General features: G+C 43.0%; 2 protein-coding genes across 3 annotated transcripts; both read right to left on the bottom strand.

Annotated features, from left to right (window-relative positions):
• Positions 1–668: 668 nt before the first annotated feature.
• LOC132974487 (hypermethylated in cancer 2 protein-like) lies at positions 669–13,677 on the bottom strand. 2 transcript variants are annotated; one of them, XM_061038570.1, is made up of 2 exons: positions 13,472–13,677; positions 669–3,443 (listed from the first exon to the last, which is right to left on the bottom strand). In XM_061038570.1, exon 2 carries the CDS (start codon positions 3,346–3,348, stop codon positions 1,588–1,590), a length of 1,761 nt encoding a protein of 586 aa, XP_060894553.1. In that variant the 5' UTR covers positions 3,349–3,443; positions 13,472–13,677; the 3' UTR covers positions 669–1,587. The 2 variants fall into 2 exon arrangements, with proteins under 2 accessions (XP_060894553.1, XP_060894554.1); XM_061038571.1 differs by having other exon boundaries at positions 13,480–13,677.
• A 1,656-nt stretch (positions 13,678–15,333) lies between these two features.
• On the bottom strand, positions 15,334–16,666 carry LOC132974996 (adenosine receptor A1-like). Its single transcript, XM_061039344.1, has 2 exons — positions 15,738–16,666; positions 15,334–15,542 (listed from the first exon to the last, which is right to left on the bottom strand). The coding sequence occupies exons 1-2, from the start codon at positions 16,598–16,600 to the stop codon at positions 15,464–15,466; spliced, it is 942 nt and encodes a 313-aa protein (XP_060895327.1). The 5' UTR covers positions 16,601–16,666; the 3' UTR covers positions 15,334–15,463.
• Between the last annotated feature and the right edge of the window lie 1,533 nt (positions 16,667–18,199).

The following is an 18,199-nucleotide window of genomic DNA, read 5'->3' as shown; positions in this document are numbered from 1 at the left end:
TTTCTTTGTCTGGACTTAGAATATAATTCATAATTTGTTTTATACAGCAAAAAAGAAAAATGAATAGGGAAATAATTTAGTATGCTATATATCTTAAGTACATCTTTTTAAAAACTTTGGTTATGAACTTGTCTAGCAAAGTTTGTTAGTTAGCTCTGTTCTCCTCAACATTCATAAGATCTTTGGAACACTATACATCTACACTAACTAACCACTATTTGCTCCAGGCAGGAAGCTACAGTACACTTTGAGGTGGGGCCACACTGAGCAGGGCGCCCGAAAAAGCTATATTTGAAAAGTAAAATCAACAGCTAAAACAATATTAAATGTGTTATATCTATATGAGCATTAAAAAAACCTGTGTTGAGAGATGGGCAGGTTAAAGCATCAGGTGAAAAGTTACCATAATCTACACACTTTTTACAATTAATTACATAGGAACTTTCAACTAATCAACATAGAGTTCGTAAGAGTAATCAGAGGTAGCGAGGTCACAAGCCTATATAAATAGACTTTTCTTTTTTTCTGAGGGGAGAAAAGCTATACAGACAAAAAATAAATGTACCCACTGAACATAATCTTCAGTCTAAAACACCCTCTTCTTCTCCCCATCAGACTATCCCCCCCACCCCCACCCCGACCCAACCCAACCCAACCCAAATCCCTCCCCTCACAAGAAAAATCCCAAGACCTTCCAGTTTAAACATTCACTGAAACATTACAAGTTCTTTAAGTAAAACAAGTACCTCAAAAGGGTTCATCTTACCAGGATTCACTCCTGGGAGCACTAGCAGTCAAAACCCAAAAGACAAAAGAAGTCCTCTATATTACAGCTGTAAGAAGGACTTTGTGTATTCTTTATCTGCAAAACTAAAAGTCATCCAATGTCATCCCACCGAGAACCTTCTATCAGAACTTTCAGTTAAAGCATGGAGATGGTCCCAAACCCAGTAACCCCTCCTCTAACATACAGATCCCCATCACCAACATAACAAAGGATATAAAGCTGTCAAGGTAGAAATAATCTTTTTGCTGAATTATTGCCAGTATTGGTTGCACGGGTTTTTGGTCAAAATAGCAAAGGAGAACAGATGGGAAACTATCCAAAGTTAATCAGTTCGAGGTCTGAAAAACTCAAAAGACTCACAGGTAGAAGAGAAAAGGCTGCTGAGGGATATGGGGGGGGGGGGGGGGCTTGACATGATATCAGTACCCACATTCACATTTGACAGACTTGCAACACAGACCAGAAGTCTTGCCACTCCACCATGGCTTTGTGACTTTGGAGAGAGACAGGAGTCAGTGTCCCTCTAGAACTCCTGAGAGGTGAGCAGACATCGCTTGATATAACTGATGACATGATCCTTGCATCCACAAGATCCCACCATCACCAAGAGCCCCTGGCTAACAGCTACATCATTCAATTAGCCAGGGCATCGTAAACTGGATTTTTTTTTTCTTATTTTTGAATTGTCTGTGTCTGCTTGTGAACGTGCACGTGTGCGTTTCTTTGTAGTTGAGATGGAAAAAAAGCTAGAGAAATGGTTCTGTTTTTATATTCCCAGAGTTCTTTGGCTTGATGCATTTCTAAGAGGGTGAGGTGTGCATTCTCAGGTGACTGATGAGGTTGCGCTGCTGGGTAAACTTCCCCCCGCATAGCTGGCATTCATACGGCTTCTCCCCAGAGTGGACACGCATGTGCTCCGTCAGACGGTACTGGCGTGTGAAGCGCATGCCACACTCTTCACACGCAAACGGCTTGAGGCCGAGGTGACTGCGCATATGGCGTGTCATGGTGCCCCTCTGGGTGAACATTTTGCCGCAGATGTTGCAGGGGAAAGGCCTGGTCAGCCAATGGCTCTTTTCGTGCTGTCTCAGCGTTGCCGGGTCTTTGTAGCTCTTACTGCAGACTGTACACTTGAACGGACGTGTTTCCGAGCCAAAGGTAGAAGGACCCACAGGGGCAGAGAGGTCCTCCGCCTCTTCCTCATCTTCCTCTTTCACAAAGGTCCCTCCTTCCTCTTTGATGTAGAGCTCATCCTCTGTGTGCGTCTCCACATGGGCATTGAGCTGCTCAGAACTGGGGAAGCCTTTCCCACAGGGAATGCACACGTAGAGGTTGTCTCCAAACGCTGGCTCAAAACCTTCTTGCCGGTAAACATAGTTGGCGCCGTGCCCCCCTCCAGTTCCCCCTCCACCTCCACCTCCTGCACTCTCGCCATCGCTTTGCCCGCTCTCGTCACTGTGGTCCTGGCCGTTCTCCCCTCCTTCTTCATCATCTTTACACTGGAAGGACTTGTCAGAGGTGAAGCTGCCAGCACTGCCCCCTCCGGCCCCAGAGCGTTCTTTAGGCCCCACAATCACCCCGTTAACCAGGGGCCTGTCGTGGTCTTCAGACTTCAACCCTGACGCCTCTTTCTTAGGCCACTCATTCTTGCGAGCACCCTGTCTGGATTTCTTTTGGGGTGGGGGGCCATCAGGCTGGTTTTGGGTTTCGTCTGAGGCTTTGGATGAGGAGTTGAGCTCCGTGGTTTCGGATCCGCAGGTGTCTACACCTGGTAAGGTGGTGGAGGAGTCATCCAGTGAGGCACTGTTGGTTGTGGATACTGAGGCAGATTGAGGGGATTCTTGGGAGTTGCTGTGTGGGCTGAGGGCATCAGTGACTGTGCCTGCAGAGGGAGGGCTCTTCTTGGACAGGTCTAGTCCAAGGTCTGGCTCTCCAGCACTTCCTCCACTGCTGAGGTTACCGTTACTGCTGCCATTTCCCCCGTTCCCATTCCTCCCAGAGCTGCCAACAAACATCTCATCATCTGAGAGCTTGTCCCGAAGGCCTTCGTCTGGCTGTGGCTGGTCGGCATCGGAAGGGGTAGGAGGATAGTGGTTTTTGGGGCCAGCAGGTGTAGAAGAGGAAAGGCGCTGGTTGTTGAGGCGTAAGCGGCTGAGGGGACCTGGAGTGGAGGGTTTGCCTGGCAGTGGTTTCCCACCGCTGCGCTTGAGCTTCTTTCTGCAAAGTGCAGCGAGGTCGTGGAGCTGGAGGTAGCTAGCTGCGGTCAAGAGGGCACTGAAGTTCTGCTCGTTGCTCTGGTCCGACGAGGACAGGAGCTTCCCAGTGTAGATGAAGTCCAGAACTTGTCTGAATACAGAGGGGTTCACCATCTCTGTGTCGAGGTTAATGAGGTTATCGTGAAGGACCAAAGATTTGAAGTATATGCTGCTTGCTGCGAGGATGTTCTTGTGGGCCCGGAAGAGCGCATTCTCCACCACGATGATGACGTCACACAGGAAGCCCTTGGCTCTCTGCTGGTTGAGTTGCAGCAGCAGTTGTTTGGCATGATTTGGCAGTTCCATTTCCACCTTCCTTCTTTCCTTTCTCTCTCTCTCTCTCGCTCGCTTGCTCTCTCTCGCTCTCTCTCACTCTCTTCCTACACGAGCACCACCTAAAGCTGAAAGACAAAATGGAAAACACGGTTAGTTTCACAATGGAGGCATGAAGTAGTAAGACTGATGCCAAAAAACAAGACAACCACAAAGCGTTTGTAAGGCAGACTAAAGAAGTGAAAGAGGATCACGTTGACCTCAATGGAGCACAGAAACGGTTTGTGCTGTTGATTTGACAGTGTATGTTTCCTTCAGCAATGCAGCATGCAAAAGCTAGCTGGTAAAGCAGCTCTCATTGTATAGCAGACTTTTCACAAGCTTGGTTTATTATCAATTTTATTTCGACATACTGTTGGATTAAAATTTAAAACAGGTTAAAGGAAAAATGACAGTTAATGCTGTGAGGAGTTTTTAGCTGGTTATACAACAGACTCTCATTACTGACGGTGTATTTAAATGACCTATAAAAGGAAACAAGACCATCATTTTTTATTATGCAGTTATTTGTAATGCCTGTTACTGCTGCCATCTGATTGTTACATACAAGGTGGTTAACAGCATCCTATCAAAACAACCTTTGTTTACATTTTCCATGGCAAAGACTCACAATGACTTACAGGTTAGACGTGCAAAAAAAAAAAAAAAAGCAGAATAAGACCATTAAACTTTCTAAATCGACAAATGAAAAGCTTCATAGCGCTTGCATGTTTGACACATTTAACAAGTAAAGGACATGTGTTATGACTCCCACTGTGGGCACATCAATCTAAGCTTTTAGCTCTCACGGGTAAACTAGTAATCTGTATGCACAGTGTGCCACATAATCACACAGCAGAAACAGGAACCTTTCCATCCCTCTCATCTTCCTTTTTTTTTTTTTTTTTTAAACAAACTGCAACCCTACAAGGATTATGTTCTGATTGTACACATTGCCACTGTTCTGACACAAAAGACCGAAGGGCGGAGCAGAATAAAGGGTAAAGTAACTACTTCGTCAGGGTGCCTCCCCTCAGTTTCTCCTCCCTGTCTCAAAAAGGTAACTCTAGTTTCAGTGGGGTGCCCCGTTTGGAAACTTGGCTCACTCTTGTCTTCATTAGGTCATGGTAATGTCAGCCCTGACCCATTGTGTGGGGCTGGGGGTCGTTGGCACAGCAGGGCCGGGGGGGGGGGGGGGGGGGAGAGAGATTAGGTGTCACCCGAGCAGGTAAAACTACACAGGAGCTGGGGCAGAGGAGTGGGGGAGAGGGTGTGGCTCAAAGACAAGGACGGCAACACCTGATCCTCCAGAGAGGCCCTCATTTATGGAAATAGGACAGATGAATCTCATTCGCTTCTTAACTACATATTGATGACCTATTGCATACCACAGTGCTCTCCTTCTTGTCAACACTAAAAACAAACGTAAAAACAATATTGAATGTAACTGATGTAAAGAACCTATCCACAGCTCAAGTTTGATGGCAACAGTATTGGTCATGTTTGACATGCTCCTAAAGTCCTAGACCAACATAGCTTTAATGCCCCGACCAGGGCAGGGTATACTGTATTACAGGAGATTACAATGTAATGCAGAGAAATGCTTAACCCAAGCCATAAATACATGTGAAAATGTGCAATACCAACTGAGTGCCAGCCTAGAGATTTACTGCAAATCATGTTTCATAATATGAAGCAGGAGAGAAGGGTGTGTTTCCTGAACTAAGCGACAAGCCTTAATGCAAATATAAAAAAAGGACTGATGTCTATTTACCAAACAACCTTTGGATGAGAGGAAAGGCTGATATGTATAATCTTTCATCACGATTGGAGGCAGATAGTTTGGCCTGTGTTTCCTGTATGGAATATCTGAGATGTCGTGCAATAACATAGAGTAGGTAGATTCACATGTCCACAAGTTTAATCAGTTAATTAGGTTTGAAAACAGCAAGTTTCAACAAGCTTATGTTTGATCACCATGCTTCATCAAAAAAAATCTGACACTCCAGTAAATCAATGACTTGCTGTACAACAGTAAACTTAATTGCCAGTATATTAAATTTACTTTAAAATGCCCAACAATTGATTATTCAATCATTGGACAGCTTTAAATGACAGAACAACACATAAAAGCTGCAAACAGCCTCTGAGATAGGTGACAATGCATGATGAACATTTTTAACATCTGGATGTGAAAAAAAAAAAAAAGGAAAACAAGCGGCACTGAACATTGGGCAAAAACAAGAGAGTGAAAACTGTTACAGGAGACAGCTGGCTTAGGTATCAGAGTTGTATCTGTTGGAACAGCCAGGCTAGATGATACAATCAGCCGGAGTGATCATTACTCTCAGGTCCAGGCCTGGGCTTGCCTTCTCTGCTTTGACACTTCCACTCATGGTCTTCTTTCTTCCCCTCCCCCGTCTTTTCTCTGCTTCACTCCTCCATTCTCTCTATCCTCCAACCCTCACCAGCCTCTAACCGGGCAAGCACACACATCCCAGTAACCCATCGCTGTCCCCACCATGAATTATAATGAGCTATTCTGGAATACATAACCCAGATCTGCAGTTAATCGCAGAATGTGCTACAGGGGTGCACGGCACTCAACCCCCGCAGGCAGTAATGGAGAAAAGGGCTGCCTGAGAAAGAAAGGCCTCTGCTATGATGCCAGCCAGGAAGCCATATATCAGTCAAGTCTCTCCCTTAACATACACACACCTCTGCAGGCTTTATGGGGGGATTCAAGAGGCTTTTCCAGTGGGCCCAACATAAAAAGGGGGCTGGGCTCATAGAGTGGTAGAGAACTCAGCTCAGGAGGAAAAAAAAAGGAGCCCCCACCCCCTTCTCCCTCATCCCTCGTTCTCTCTTTTTCTCTACCTCCCCCCCCCCCCCATCACCCACACAGCTACCCTCTCCCCCTGGCCCCACTAGTGCTGTGCTGTGCCGGCTGGATTCCAGGGAGCTGCTAATGGATTACGGCTGATCTATATGCAGCTAGGGTGGGACACGTGTAGGCCCAGCTCCCCTTCCAATGGTGCTGCCCAGGAAAGCAGGCTTAATACCACAGGGGACGTATAGGCCAGCAAACATCACGGAGCCTCCATCTGTGAGTGCGTGGTGCTCTTTGCCGTTTGTATGAACACTTTCAAACACATTATCTTGTTCTGCTATATGGCAAGGCGGCCAAAGAGTTAGAGTGCGGATGAAAGATTGGAAAGACGAACCTACTAGTAGAGCTAGAATTATGTTTTCCATAGCATTTCCTGCGAGATGTTTTTGTCAGCCCTAAGCTGGCAGGGAGGGAGGTTGAGTGCTGGTTAGTTGGTCAAGAGAGACATTCGAGAAATGGAGACGGTCTGATACTGATACCAGTGGCAGTATTGGCCTCTGATTCTGGGTAAAATACAAAACAAAACCAGTATCATAAACACTAAGCCTATAAAAAAAAGTCTCAGTGTGGTCAGAATCATTCTAAATGGGTACTTTGTATTAATCAGAATCTATATCAGGTAAGAAATTATGGTGTCCAAACATTTCTTATGACAAACGATACTTTTCTCAGACCAAACACCACCCTAAAGGCAGCTCTGGGCTTTGGACTGCCGGCCAAGAGGGTAGATTTTACCCTTCGAGCCCAGAGACAGGATCAGCTTACTTGCCTGCAGTGTTAACCTTTTTAAAAACTCACCATGGCTCGATGATGGAGAGGGAAAGCTCGTTTTTTAAAAATACTTGGCACCCAACTGCTCAGCCTCAACCTTGACTCACGTCAGGAGCCCGCTGATGACGGGATGAGCAGGCAGGGATGTTTACACACACACGACAGACGCGATCAGGGTAACATATGTGTTGATTTTGAACTGAAAGCTAGCAAGCGTCATAGTGTCCCCGGCGATTATTTAATGTCAGCCTACTCTCAATCAAACTGGTTAGACCGCAGATCAGGACGATCTGGTTTGACTTCAATTACTGCTTCCTGACATTGCCTCTGTTTTTCCCCCCCAAGGAGTTTATGGATTAAACAGAGAGCTAGTGAAACTTTCAGAGTCAGTGTTCATGCAGGGAAGGTGACGGAGGGAGCGGTGGGCTGTGGCACTAATCTCCTGAACAGAGGGGTAGAGAGCCAGGAGAGAGGGCAGAGGTGAGGCAAAGTCCCGTGGCGCAATAACAAAACACACCCTACTACTGTGAAAGGTCAACTACTAAACAAGAGAGACAGAAAGTAAGGTCTGAGAGGAATCTTAAAAACATCTTCAACCTTGGCATACAGCAGAGTTACATCTACATTGTCTCCTTTCAAAACTTTAACTTAGACCGTCAGAAAAGACAAATTTGCAGGTAAAGAGCGAAAACGGATTAAGGAAGAGAGCCAATCATGTACAGGAGCAAAGGCCTCCCCACACACACTCACACAGACAGTGCACTTACACACATGCACACTGCACACACACACCCAGAGAGTGTGCTGGTGGGCAGAGAGAGTGGGGGAGGGGTTAGGGGGATGGTACAAAGCCAGTTTGAAATACAAACACCGAGCAACCACCTCTGAGCCGCTTCAACATGGCTGACACTGCTGCATGGGTATAGGTGATCCACGCAGGCAGGACCTCTGGCTGCTGCAACCACCAGAGATTTAGTTTTCTCCTAAGGGAAGGGATGGGTCACAATAGAATGAGGAGAGTAGAAAAGAAGAGCTGGGCTTTACCAGCACTCACGTAATACACTCCTTTTCACCTGTCTAATATGTGCTGCATCAAGGGAAATGCCAAACACCTATTTCTAATGATTTCATTAAGATTCCAGTTATATTTGGAAATTCTTCCAGTTATCATGTGTTAATGTTAACACAAAAAAATAACAAGTTACAGGTCCACATCAGGTAAGGAAAGGAGATTTGAAAATGTGTTTTTTTGCACTACGGTAACCTAGTGACTAAAAAACTGCTTCTACATCGTCTTGCCCGATGCAGCGTCGCAGTTGAAGTGTATCAGAGATTAAGTTCAATTTGCTTGTTTCAGATCTTTTGCTCGGGGAAAAGTTTGGAAGTGCATCTCTCAGAAAGGAAAACACTTTCTCACTCAGAAGTTTTTCTCGTGTCTGAAGTCTCTTCCATGCACATGCACATGCACACAGACAAAAACTCACACAATCAACACTAACACAAACACTATCAAGCAAACTCACGGCAAAGAAATCAAGTTTCTCTGCCCAAAATCGAGCACTGTTGGCCTCACTCTCATAGCTCATTTTAATAATCTTAGTTTCTTGTCACCAAACAGTTAGTATAATTCAGGTAGGTACTTGCAAAAAATGTCCCGGTATCTTTGTAAGATATGTGTATGTAATCACAAAAGGCATAACACAATAACTTCCAGGGAAAATGGTAACTTACACTAACTGGAGTGAGCTTTTTGCAAAAATGAACATGAAAATACAAACATTAAATCATGTGTTGAATTTTCTAAACTAGGTACATTGATGTATCTAGTGCAAATAGATCTGTGGTACCATGGAGAGCCAGTAAAACCTGCCCATACTCCTGTCTCCATGGCAAATGGTTGAATAACTCCGATTCAGAGCACCTGCCACAATTTCGAACATCCAGGGTTCAAATCTCGTCAGAAAAGCTACAGGGGGGTGCCCTGCTGTAACAGAAGCCCAAAAACATTAAGACAAGAGCAAAAGTCTGATTAGTCTTCTCTTAGAGGGAAGTGAAGTTCTGCAGAATTAATGCTAGAGAACAGGTGCACAACCCTTGTGCTGCACGGCTGAAGGGGGAAGAACATGAATTACAGTTTCCCCACCGCAGTGTGGGCAGAACCCAATTAAGACTCATTTTCTGTCAGGCAGTTCAGCCATGTTGCAGACAAACAAGTCCTGCCCGGGGTGCAGCGGAATGAAAAGAACCCCGTCCATTTCTGCACAGGGGGGGGGCCAATGTTTGCAGCACACCCCAGATGTGCCAGTGCTGGGCTGCATGGGAAAAAAGCCCTCTCTCTATCTGTCCATCTTTCTCTCTAACACACAAACAAGATCGCTCTTACATGAGAATAACTGAACATGCATTAGAATAATTACACACTTTAATGTCTGTATTGGTTTTATATAAAAAAAAATGGCTGTCTGAAAACATGTTCCCATTGTTGGGCTTAAATCAGTTAAACAAGAACATTTTCAAATAATCCATAACATGATGACAAATCTGTTCTGTGGTGTATACAGTATGTCATCAACTATTTACAATAGATGCTAAAGCCACAACATAAGGTCATAAGGGCATAACAGCTATAGCAGCCATACATATAGAATTTTGAATGCTTGCAAAAATAGTGGTAAATACTCAAATTAGCCCAACTCTTCTTTTCAGCATGGTACAATTTGTTGTCATTTTCAAATAGGTTCAGTAAACAGGATGTCTACTAGTAAAGGTAGGCAGAAGGGGGCATGAGTGTGGGATTGAAGGATGCCTGCAGGTACGACAGGAAACTATAAGTCGCAAGCATAAAGCTGAAAATACAACTTGGAAGAGTTCTCTAACCCAGAGGTGGTATGTTTTCTCAAAATGTTTGCTCTGTTACATGTTTACTGTTTGTTGGACTTTCAGTGTCTTAGGCAGTTTCACTTTTGATCGTTTGCTTATATATACAAAAACAGGTTTTCACAGCCATAATGGGTTATTGTGTGGAGCAGGGTAGTGTGCAGATATTGATTTTTGTCAAAGAAACTTGGTCTGAATACTTTTCTTAGCAACTGTATTGGACAAACACTAAGGCACACAACATGATGAGAATGGGAGAATTAACACCAAAGTCACATTTGAATGTCATATCAATTACCAGCTCTCTTTATCACATCCAAATCTTTCCAAAGGACAGAAAGGTGTTTGACTGTTTTTGGCCTTTTTTTTTTTTTTTAAACCAGCAAAAAGTTAGTACTTCTTTCTCTCATGTGGGTTGACAGACTTCCTACATGTGTGCATTCATATAAATACTGATTAACTGGCACCCATACATGATGTTTCCAACTGTGTAAACCCGCCAAAAGTGAAGCAATCAAGCTGCTCACTAAGCAGTAAACATATGATTGTATGATAAAGTGCCCTCTGTGCTGAGAGAATGAACTCTGTTGATGAGATAAACCCCCCACCCGTAAAAAGCAGCAGATCCACATGACCTGGAGCCTAATGCGTTGGCTAAGGACAGAGGGCATGTTGGGTAAGGAGAGATCGTGTATGGTCCAAGGTTTTACAGAGCTGCCACCCCCCTCCTTCTCCCTTTAAACACTGCATAACCTTCTGGCTATCAGCTCTACATTCCACGGACTGTTTCTTCTTCTTAAAGAACAACAACAGCCCTGCCCTGAGGTGCTCCAGCCACTCAGCCAACCAAACTGCCCTCCAACAAACAGGCAGCACAGAACAGAACATACAGATCCATACAGATAGGACAGCCAAGCACAATCGTAAGTCCTTGCGGAACATGTCAGCAGAACATATAGCCTAAGTAGCCTTACTGCAATTGCTGCCCACACATGCCGCTGTAAGCCATGATGTATACAGCATACTGGAGGATACTGTGCCTGTGCTGGGGAGGGGAAAGGACAAGCAGGGTGAGGCAAGACTAACCAGCCGATCATGAGGATCATGAGGCACACACACACACACACACACACACACACACACACACACACATACACAAAAGGGCCTCAAATTACCCTCCCAGCCCACTTTGTATTCCATAGTAATCAATGAAAGTAGTCACACTGATCAGTTGACTTGACATGCTCATGTTATGGCCCATTCTTAAATGTATGAACTCACACTGCCTTTGACAAAAGCTACACATGCAGATAGTTAGGCTAAGCAGGAAGAAATTGACATAATGGTACAACAGCTACTTTGACACACTTTTTGTAATGTGTCCATCAACTGTTTGTGTGATTTCTTTCAATAAAGTTAGATAGTTTTACTACATTGCCGCATTCTGTATAAATATTTATTTTTCATCTTTGCTCTACAATCAGAAACAAGAGTGATCAATAGAAATGCAACACGCTTGTCTTATCAAACAATTGAATCATTTCTGAAATCTACATGAGATCACATGGACTAAACATCTATCATTGTCATTCTTCAAAGTTTATTGCTCTTACGGATGCAGCACTGTCATCACTAAACGCTTCAAGGCAGAACAGCCAGGAGCATTCTCCACTTTTACAAGCCTAAGCCAATTAGATTGTGTCTATTATGAGTAGAATGTATCTAACCGCATCACAGAACGCTTTGGAAATGTTGTGCTTTTTAATTGAATTTCTGAAAAGCTCAAGTCAGCTGATTGTTCAGCCAAATTTCAGGGTGGCAGGCAGAGAAGTGCACACTCAAATGTTATTCTTAAAAGGGTGTAACCACCCAAAATATAGTCCTTCAATTCTTGTATGATAGGCTTCAGCAGCCTGCAACCAAGAGCAGGGGGAGATGTAAAATACACATTTTTTGTAGTTTGTAGTTGTGTCGCCCAGAAGTTTTGACTTTACAAAAGGACAGAGTATCAACATCTAAAGGAATCAAATGGACAAATATTTATTCAAAACTAGTTTCAATTTATATTTAATTATTTAAGACCTCATCAATTGTCAACTACAATAAAAACATGGCAGCTAACCAACTTCAAACACAGAATTGAGCCTCTTGCTCCTGCTGGGACAAAACTGTTTTAATCAAGCATCAAGAGCGACACATTCAATACAAAACCTGCATTACTTTGAGTTTATTTATCTTTTTATTGCAACACACATTGTTTGCATGCTCAGATTTAACAAAAGTGTGTTATCAGGGGGTCATGCTTGTGCATGGAGTTTTCTTAGTAGAAACGATACAATTTAAAACAGACCTTAAGTGGAACTAGACATTTGGTTTGTACAGCAGCCAGTCAAGTGAACCCACATTTCTGACATTCCTGTGCCTTATTATCTCCATGCCCCTTGGTACTTTAACAACACTAATCACCTGAGAAGCCAAGTCTCCTTCACACCTGAGCACATACATTGTTGTTCCATATACCAGAAGATTATAGATTGAATTGAATTAAAAGTTTGATTCATAGACAACATACTGTTGAGCCTTGTTTTCTTATTGGGAATAGTAATTTACACCCGGGAATATGTCACGCCACATTGTTTCTGGAGAGCAGTTTTGGGTCAGAATGTAACGTTACACCCACACTGTAGTCGATCACAAAGATGGTCGATGTATAGCAGTAGCCCACGTATAGGTTACAAAGACACATAGGCTACAAGCCCCTGTATCGATAGAATTCACGTTTATAAGACAACGTTTTCAAAAAGCATCTGCATCTACACAGTAAAGAGTATCTGTAATCTTGTGCAATCATTTTTTAATTAGCCCTGCCTTAGACCAATGTGCCTTAACCTACATATAAACAATGCAGATTACACTGTGGGTATCGACTGCAAGATACTATATTTGAGCATCGGGATGATTGCTCAGAATTACGTGCGTAAAAACCAACGAATTCAGATTAATTTATCACAATAAGAGCAATTCATTTGGAAAACTCAGTGTTGTGATTACGTGAGCGACCTAATGAAACCTCCAGCTAGTTGCGATACCAACATTTAGGTAAACATTGGACCATTGCAAATGGATTTTGGAATGGATAAAACGAGGTAAAGTGCGGAAACATTTCATTGAAGCGCGACGACGAGCCGTGTGTGGCTTCTTTCTGTCGCCTAATGTGCTTTGCCAGCCTGGTAATCGTTTGGTACACACGCTCATCCTGTTGGGCATCTCTTCCAACAAGCACACGACGCCAAAAGAAACCCCAAAACAATCACTATGTGTTTTTGTTGCGGGTTACGATAAACTCGAGACAATTGAGTGAGACTTTCTCGGCTTGCCAAGCAGGCTGGTAGAGCCAGAATAGGCACCAGCGGAGCCCCTTTTTGTTGGCACGCCGTGGAAAAAACACCAGCGTAACGCCGAAACCCCCTCGATGCATGCAGCAGCAGCGAGAAAAGCGATCCGATCAAAACAGACATGGAAGCAACCCATCTACGCATTAACAATCCACAATAAAGAGAAGAAAATCACTTAAAATACCTTCTTACATCGGTAGGATCGTTCTCAAGCGTTCTTTACCATCCTCCTGCTCATCTCACAGCCTTCGGGACGCCATGTTGCAAGCTTATGACGTTAGGCTTCCTCACCCCTGACCCACATTTGAATAGGAACCAGCCCAGAGTGCAGCAGAGAAAACATCCCACTGTGGGAGGGTTTTGCCACTTTCTCAGCCCAGGACCCCTGGCTACTTTACCTGCAAGATGGCAGAGAGAGAGAGAGAGAGAGAGAGAAAGACAGAGGGGGGAGTGTGCAGTGTTCACACTGAGGTTTAGGCCTTCTTTTCTTAACAGCACGACTCAGCTAGAGTCCTATACTGCTCAATGCAGGTCCACGCTGCAAAGAATGTAGGCCTACTAATTGGCAAGATGTGTTGTGCAATATATTTTTTTATATTTTTTATTAAAGGTTATGGGAGATAGCCTACTCGTTTGTTTCCTGCGAAGTTTCATCTAAATACATCTTAAAAAAACAAACAAGTGTGAGTAGGTCATGTTTCGACAAAAAACTGGAAACTGATAATGAGTGATTCCCTTCTCAATATTTTATTGTGTTTGATTGAAGTTTGCTTAACAGGAATGCGAAAATGTTCTTTATTACTTCAACACATTTCAATATAAAATGCAGAGCGTAATGATGCAGATGAAGTTAGATAACATCTTTTGCAGTGTTCCCTTTTCTCTGCAAGCCCATGAGAGCATCCACTTTTAGACTGAGATTTCAACATGTACTTAATATGGCTATTCCAGTCACTATAAACAACTGCATCAACTCTATTTAGACTGAGATTACTTTAAATGTTGGATTTAATTCTAATCTGACACTTCAAGTCAAAACAGATCTAACGATGATTAATGGGGCAGACTATGATGATGTTGCACAATGACAGAGAGAAGTAGTAAGGGGGCGATGGTATTGGTTCGAACATTGGGCACAAGAGGTGCGGAAGTGTTGCGCTCTGTTGGCTCCTCCTCTTAGCACAGAAGGACCTGACTAGTCGTCAGCCAATAGAAAACCACCTAGAGATGGATCTCACCTCCATACTTTCTATCTATTACTTTAATGATGCCAGCAGGCTGCGGCTTATCTTGAACTTTTTTTTTAATTACAGGAGCCGACGAGGGAGATTGATCTAGTTATTGAACCGGTTTAATCTCCCGTGCTTCTGTTTTCTTTAAGGCTCACATTCCACTGATGTCCAAGTTATGGCGCGGTGCCAAAGAGCTCTTGTGACACTCTGTGGTTGCCGAGGAAACTGCATCCTCTGCGGGCATGGGAGGCAGACGTGCTATATTGCATAATAAAGGTGCTTAGACGCACAGCATGTGTTTCTCAATGATTAGCTCGCTTAGCGCTGGATGTCAATGGCTATAATAAAAAAACATGATAAAAAAACTCTTGGGAAGTTATTACGATTTTGTCAAAACCTATAGGTCCATTGTACACTTATACAAGAATTGTATTGATACAGCCAATAAATGTGGCGTGATTTGATGTCACAAAGTATTGGCATGCATCTCAGAAGACTTTATTTAAAAGAGCATTAAAGTACCAAACTTAGGAAAGATGTTGGAGGAATATCAAACCAAGCAATATTAAGACTCACAGACACATATTTCATTTCATTGTTTCTATTAAGAAAACTTTAAGAGAAGAAAATGTAAAGCTCTTCGCGTTCAAAAACAAACACACATCCCTGTAAATAACATACACAAATTTCATAGGATGTATGGAAAATCAATCAATTCAAAAACAGTGTTCATTTGTAAGTCTTTGAGTGCTTTCTGGAACAATCTCGATTATAAAGATTGAGAAATGCTGTCATGTGTTTTTATTAAAAAGTAAGTATAGGGCCTTTGTTAATTAAAAGCTCTGATTTCATCTCAGAATATGTCCAACTAATATCCCGAACCTTCCCTCCGCGTTTAATGACGGATGTTTGAATAGTTTGGTTCTGTTGGATTTAAACATCATTTACTTAGACATCCATCCGACTTTTGAAGTACGCCGCGGGGACTGGATGCCTGCAGGGCCAAGCCGTCCGGGATGCCGCCTGATGATGACAAGGGGAAAAGATTGGCTCCTTTCCAAGATTCACTGACTAACTAACTGTTACAGCAACTACACATTAAATACAATTTCCTTAATGATTTCATGACAGAAGATGCGTCTTTCGGGAAAGATTCCAAAATAAGAACATGAATTTCATGAGGTTGGTTGTTAAATAATTGCGTATTGCCTCCCTTACCTCGTCCAGCAGCAGGGTTTCCACACCTTAGACAGCAGCGAGGTTCTGATCGCAGCGCACCCTCTTATGTACAGGATGGGAGTCAGGCACGCATTAACTCGGGGCAAAATGCGTAGAGGGTCAGTGCCTTCATTCTTAAAAGTATAACATTTGGAACCAATGAAATTACAGGCCGTGATATGACAGAATATGGGGAGCCAAGTAGATAAGAAAAACGCAGCCACCACCAAGATAAGATACACCGAGGAGCGCTTGTTGTCTCTTTCGTCAGAAGGTGGTTCTCTCTCCAACTGAAACCTGGCTATCATGAGCAGTCTGATATTCAGCCCTATCATTATGATCACTGTGGATATGTTCGCCGCAAATGTGCCAATGCTCGTTATCCTCTTGGCCACCGTGACCGTGACCAGGTTGTTCGCAGCCACGATCAAAAACGCATAGACCCAGTATGAGCAGATGACTAGCAGGGTTCTGTTTCTGGTCATGCGCTGGGAGTATTTAAAAGGTACTGTGACCGCGTGGTATCTGTCTGCCTGCGCGGCCAGGATCGCCATATAAGACAGGCCGAGAAATGTGGGCACAATGTAGAAGGTTCCCGTAGGGGAGTTAAATGTATCTTTTACATCCAGAACACCCACATAATAATAAGAAACACCAGTGCAGATGTCGCTGAAGCACGTGCTCAGCATGTACATGAAGCGGTTCTCGTTACGCAGTGCTCCGTTCAGCATGATGGACAAAGACACAGACACATTGAAGAAAATGATGCTCGCAGCCAAGAGAATGTTGAAAAGAAACATCAGCACATTGCCAAAGCTCGTGAGGGGAAGCACAAGCGACAAAACCCAGCTACTGTTACTCATCGGTGCGGAAATCGTGTGCGTAACGGAGGGTTTCAGGTCCTCATGGCACAGCGCAGACACGCGGCAGAGCAGCTGTGTCACTGTACAGCTGAGAGGCACAACCTCTGTTCTGATTTATGGAGGAAGAGCAATGAAGCATGCAGATCACTTTAATTCCCCTGGACAGCAAATCAACAAGCTCCCGAGAAAAACATGCACACGCCAACAACATACTTAGTGCAATAATACGCAGCGATGTCATTGTCGATGAGGCGGAAAGAATCTTCCGTCGTTATCATAGTGCGTATATATCTATCAATTTCAAGTTTGTACTAAAATCGCACATTGTTTCAAAACTATTTACAAACGATTCTTAGAAAAGAAACACACTCTTTGTGTCTTAAATAGTAAGGTCAAAATGACACAGTGTTTGGTTGTATGTGTTCAATAAAAGACAATTGACCATCAAATACAACTTTCCTCACATAGGCTACAACTTCTAATGTCACAAAATTTAACTTTTTACGTTGGACCAGGTTGCCATTGTGAGAATGTGAACCCATATTTGTTTTTAAAGTAGAATACAACTACATGTCATAAGTCATCTTTGGCAAAATAAAAACTTGAGTTAATCTATTTCTGCATTTATGCCTTTTACTCAGTTTAAGTTGTCTTCCCGTCTTTCATGGTATTCAATTCAAGTATTTATTTTTTATGTTAATTTTGTTAATAGACACAATAAATATTTGAAATTGGGAGCCTGTTTAAATGTAAGAACCAACTAATTAAACAGTAACCCACTATAGCCTTAAAAATATGTTGTGCATGGCTTCTAAAGTTGGAGCTTCTACAGTAAGGGTTAGTGTACTTTTAGTGCCACATAACAGCAATTCAGAACACTCCGTTTTGATAGGGGGAATGATGCACACTATAATATAACATGTCTAATACATCTCTATTACAGGATGATTGTCAGTCTAAGAATATGGGTCATTTGGGCTTTTTTAAAACATTAAAATACATGAAAACATTTTTATTCAGCGTTGTCTGCAGCAGGAGGCCACTTAAGTTCCCGGATGTCAGGTCTGGGGGGGTGTTGTGAAATGTGTTTTAAGAGAGAAAAACATCTATATTATTTGTTTATTAAACACTTTATTGAACGCCAGTTTTTATATCAAGTGTATGTTTGTTATTTTATAAAGCTTCGGCAACTTCAGCATGATTATGTCCATTTTGGCTGTCAATGTGTGAGGCGATCAAACTTTAATACACTGATATGGTATGTTTTATATACACTGCGAATATTGAATGCAAATGAGTTGGAAAGAAAAACATGCAGGCAACAGAACACCAGGTATCAGAAGACAGAAAGAAGCCTATGTCCCATAGTTGAAATGATGGCGTTTTCCGCCATCTAGTGGCCAAAAAAGGCATTCACTTTTGTCAGATAATGGAGGTTGAAAATCTTACAAAAGAGAAAATGATACTTAGGAGAGGTTGATAATGTACACCTGCAGTACAGCATTATAAACTAGAAAAATAACAATTGAATTAGTTTTCAAAATGGGCTTTCAAGTGATCAGTTCTAATTGGTTTGAAAACTTTTAGAGCACGCTGTTT

Source organism: Labrus mixtus, chromosome 5 (genome assembly GCF_963584025.1).
Source record: "Labrus mixtus chromosome 5, fLabMix1.1, whole genome shotgun sequence".
NCBI lineage: Eukaryota > Metazoa > Chordata > Actinopteri > Labriformes > Labridae > Labrus > Labrus mixtus.
The sequence above is the reverse complement of the archived record's forward strand: the minus strand, read 5'-3'. Positions and strand labels throughout refer to the sequence as shown.